The sequence below is a fragment of the Babylonia areolata genome, chromosome 2, assembly GCF_041734735.1.
Source record: "Babylonia areolata isolate BAREFJ2019XMU chromosome 2, ASM4173473v1, whole genome shotgun sequence".
NCBI classification, from domain to species: Eukaryota; Metazoa; Mollusca; class Gastropoda; order Neogastropoda; family Buccinidae; genus Babylonia; species Babylonia areolata.
The window spans coordinates 46,281,644-46,286,643 of NC_134877.1; the positions used below are offsets into that span (position 1 = coordinate 46,281,644).

At 45.4% G+C, this 5,000-nt stretch overlaps 1 protein-coding gene across 2 annotated transcripts in view; it reads right to left on the minus strand.

Moving 5' to 3' along the window:
* Positions 1-3,626: 3,626 nt before the first annotated feature.
* Positions 3,627-5,000, minus strand: part of LOC143279467 (uncharacterized) — a 97,457-nt gene continuing 96,083 nt past the window's right edge. For both annotated transcript variants that reach the window (XM_076583513.1, XM_076583512.1), the window contains exon 4: positions 3,627-5,000. This exon is cut by the window's right edge and continues 25 nt beyond it. In XM_076583513.1, coding sequence (XP_076439628.1) covers positions 4,052-5,000 — 949 coding nt within the window. In that variant the 3' untranslated portion in view covers positions 3,627-4,051.

A 5,000-nucleotide genomic window follows, 5' to 3' on the forward strand; every position in this document is an offset into this window, starting at 1 on the left:
AAAACAAAATCATCAATAGCCAGCCAGCCGCAGTGGCAAAGGGATTATCATCACGGATGACGGGCGCAATAGCCGAGTGGTTAAAGCCTTGGACTTTCAATCTGAGGGTCACTGGTTCGAATCTCGGTAACGGCGCCTGGTGGGTAAAGGAGGGCAAGGGGGGGGGGGGGGGGGAAGGAGGGAGTAGAATTTTCCGATCTCCCAAGTCATCGTATTTGCAGACCTGCTTGTGTCTTAAACCCCCTTCGTGTGTTTGCTCACACAAGTGAGACAGCAAAAAATTTAGTATCCCAAATTCTGAGGCACACAAGTACACAAAAAGAAAAGAACAGCAACACCAGTTTACCGTACTAGTTGACTATCCAACCAGCCGTCAACCTGCCTACCACGTCAGTTAGCCACGAACGAATCAGAGGCTTGACAAAACGAGCCAACGTTGTGGGGAGATCAAGGAAGGGAATTGGGAAGGGAGAGCTAGGGAGGGAAGTGGGAAGGGAGAGATAGGGAGGGAAGTGGGAAGGGAGAGCTAGGGAGGCAAGTGGTAAGGGAGATAGGGAGGGGAGTGGTAAGAGATTTAGGGAGGGAAGTGGTAAGAGAGAGCTAGGGAGGGAATTGGGAAGGGAGAGATAGGGAGGGAAGTGGGAAGGGAGGGAAGTGGGAAGGGAGAGACAGGGAGAGGAAGTGGGAAGGGAGAGATAGGGAGAGGAAGTGGGAAGGGAGAGACAGGGAGGGGAGTGGGAAGGGAGAGACAGGGAGGGGAGTGGGAAGGGAGAGATAGGGAGAGGAGTGGGAGAGCTAGGTAAGGGAGAGCAAGGGATGCAAGTGGTAAGGGAGAGCTAGGTAAGGGAGAGGGAGAGTTAGGCAGGGGAGAGCTAGGTAAGGGAGAGCTAGTGATGCAAGTGGTAAGGGAAAGCTAGGGATGCAAGTCGTAAGGGAGAGCTAGGTAAGGGAGAGGGAGAGCTAGGTTAGGGAGAGCTAGGTAAGGGAGAGGGAGAGGTAGGGAGGCAAGTGGTAGGGGAGAGCTAGGTAAAAGAGAGCGAGGTAAGGGAGAGGGAGAGGTAGGTAAGGGAGATCTAGGGAGGGAGAGACAGGAAGGGGTGGAGGCCACAATAACTTTCAAATCTCTGAGTGAATTACCACATGTATGTGGCTTATGTATGTGGCGTTTTTTGTGTGTGTGTTTTTTAATGTCTTTCTGTATTATCAAGATAGCACGCACAATCACATCATCGTGATAACAATGATGATGCTTTCATGAAGAAGCAGGTATACTTAGCAGATATAATGTTTTATATATATATATGTATATATATATATATATATATATATATATATATATATATATATATATATATACAACATGATATCTGCTAAGTATACCTGCTACTTCATGAAATATATATATAAGGGAAAGTAATGAAATGTCGATTTAAACATTACGTCAAATTGTCGGAAGTTTAATGCTTACGTGATCAACTGACAAAATTTCAACGAAGTGTAAGGCTGAAAACAGAAGTGAAACAGAGCTGAATGGAATAGAATTAAACACAACACAACACAACACAACACAACGCAACGTAAACCAACGCAACACAGCACAATACAACACAGTACAACGTACGCAACACAACCCAACACAACATAATATGCAACACAACGCAACGCAACGCAATTCGATACAACGAATCTGACAGTACTTTAATAAGATAGTGAAAACGGCCATTGTTTCAGTATTACCTGCTTCATCTCATCACTCACGGTTTTGGGGGTGTGATTATTTCGTCTGAAAAACAAAAACAAAAACAAAAAACAAACAAACAAACAAGAAGTAAACTGACTGGGAAATTAATTTCAATAAACGACCATGAAAAGAGTTAAACAAACAAGAAGATGTATTCGATACACACTGGCGCATAGAAAAGGTCTTTTTTTTTTAAAATTCCAAATGTTGATGTGATTGTCTAAATTCTTTTCATTATCGGTTTGATGATGTTTGTAGAACGGTGAATGTTGGGGATTTGGGGTTCAGGATGGGGGTTTGGGTGTTGGGTTTATGTTGGACGTCATAAAACATCAAATGTTGTTTAACAAGAAGGATTAAGAATTACGAAGAGAGAGAGACAGACAGACAGACAGACAGACAGACAGACAGAGGTATCAAGCAGGAAGCGGACACAAAGCATGCAAAGTGTATCACTTTCTCTTTGTCGTAAAACGACTTTAGCAGCAAAGCAATAGCAATCACAAGACCAAACAGAAATTTAAAAAAAGAAAAGAAAAGAGAGAGAGAGAAGAAGAAGAAAGAATTCGAAAATCAAAACAATAATAACTCTGTGTGTGTGTGTGTGTGTGTGTGTGTGTGTGTGTGTGTGTGTGTGTGTGTGTGTGTGTGTGTGACAAACAAACACACACACACGCACACACACACTCTCTGTGTGTCTCTCTCTGTCCCTCTCTCTCTCTCTGTCCCTCTCTCTCTCTCTCTCTCTCTCTGTCTCTCTCTCTCTCTCGCGTGCGCGCGCGCATTCTGGAAGTTAATAATTTGATGATTTAGTTAATCTTTCATGATCGTTTTGTTCTTTGCACAATGTGTGTGTGTGTGTGTGTGTGTGTGTGTGTGTGTGTGTGTGTGTGTGTGTGTGCGTGCGTGCGTGCGTGCGTGTGGGGGGGTATACCAGAGGTCATAAACAGATTCTGGTTTGTTTGTTTTTTTAACAAGAACGAATATACTGAGAAAAAATATTTTAAAAAGAGGGAGACAGAGAGAGACAGAGACACAGAGACACAGAGAGACAGAGAGAGAGAGAGAAGTATCGAGCAGGATACAGAGAAAACATACAAACTGAGCCACTTTCTTTTCGTCGTAAACAACATCAGCAACAAAGCGGTAACAAGAGCAACCGAAACGAAACGAGGAAGAAGAAGAAAAAGAAAACGCCAAAACAACAACAATCTCTCTCTCTCTCTCTCTCTCTCTCTCTCTCTCTCTCTCTCTCTCTCTCTCTCTCTCTCTCTCTCTCTCTCTCTCTCTCTCTCTTTCTCTTTATCACATGCACGAATGCAGGCATGCACGCTCACACACTCAAACCAAGATATAGGGGAAGAGGGTAGGAACTTGAACATATTCTAAAAACATTCATTATCTTTAAAAAAAAAATCATAAGCCCACCTCCACCCCAACCTTCTAAAAAAACAAAAAAACATACAGGATACATACAACATACAAGCATAAAAAAACGCACAAATAAATGATGATTGAAAAAAATAAAATAAAATAAAAACACGGAAAAGTAAATCAACTATTACAGACTAAGTGTGTTCGTCTACACACATCCTCTGTGTGTGTGTGTGTGTGTGTGTGTGTGTGTGTGTGTGTGTGTGTGTGTGTTTGTTCCATCATCCGAATCGCGAGTCGGAAAAAAGTGAGAAAAAATAAAAGAGAAAAAAAAAGAAAAAAAAAAGATCACCTGTATCACTGAGAGGTTTGAGTAAGTAAACAGTCCCCACTGTCACTGTAACAGCTTGGGAAACAATGTCCGCGTGTCTGTAACAAGGGTGTGAAAGTTTCCATTAGTAACATGAAAAAAACAAAAAAAAACAAACAAAAAAAAAAAAACCAACCAGAACGCTGACGTTGTGTAACAATTTGAGAAACAGTCCTCGCCGTGTCTGATGTTTCTGTGTGCAAGCCAGAGGAACAGGGTGAGACGGTTGCCGATGATCGTCTCTCTGACAGCTACAGACCATCGGTGACTTGATGTCTTATGCACGCGTCTTCATTCAGCGCCACATCATACGAGAAGCCATTCGATTTGAGATTATAAACGTTCTGAACAGTCTCTGACCGCACCACAACCACCAGCACGGCAAGGTCCAAATGATCTGACAGTTCACGTGTTCAAGAACCTCTGACCGTACCTACACCATCCGGGGGAAGTGAGGTCATCCCGGATCAGTGACCGTCCCATTGCCCGCATGTCCAGGACTACAGAGTACCCTGCTTACTCAAGCCTTCTCTACTTCAGTTCCTGCACCACCAACACCACGACCTTCACGCAAGATCCTTCCTGCTCGAGCGTAGGCGAGTGTTGATGACGAGGAAAGGAAGGGGACGAAACTGCCTCCTTTGCGTCTTCTCCGAAGGATTTTTTGTCCTCCTATTCTCCCTCTCCCTCCCTCTCACGCCGTGCCTCCTCTTCCTCCTCCTGTGATGATGATGGTGCCGCTTTTTCTTTTCTCGCCGAGCGTCCGTCTTTTTGCCCCGGTCTTTCTTCCTCCGCCGGCGCCGCTCTCTCCGTCTGGACTTGGAGCGCTTCTGCTTGGGCAGGACCATCCGGACAGCGTCCCCGCATCGTCGGCATCGGATGAGGAGAGTGAGGGTGTTTTTTGAGGATTGCAGCTGCTTCTGGATGATGCTGACAGGGAGCCTGACCTTCTGCCAGTGCGTCACTCTGACGTTGGTGCGGAGATACGTCATCAAGGTACGGGTTCCGTTGTCGGCCAGCAGAAGCACGCGCAACACGGCCTGGTACCTTTCGTCATTTTCATTGTCCTCGTCTTGTTGTTGGCCGTCGTTTGGTTTGAGCTGTTTGGGTTTTTCCCGGGGCTTGTTGGGTTTGGGTTTTGGATCCTCAACTTCAGGTGATGTGTCGTTCTTTGGGTTTGGTGAAGCCGTACTTCTTTTTTCTCTTCTTTTTCCACTCTGTTTCTTTTGTGTGCTTCGGACACCGTTGCTGCTGCTGCTGGTGGTGTTAGTTTGTTTTTCGTCCTTGAACTTTCTGCTCAGCTTCGAGTTCTGATTGTCTCCGCGAGAACGGCGTCGTTTGATCGGCGTGTCGCGTTTCGGAGCTTCTTTCATGGGTAGATTTTTATCGTTGGCTTCTGTTTGTTGTTGGGTTTTGTCGTCTTCTTGGTCTTGGTGGCGGGTGAGCAGGAGCCAGAGGTGGGCCTTCACGACCTCCAGGTCTTCTCCGTGTCCCGTGGGCTTCAGGGAGAACTGT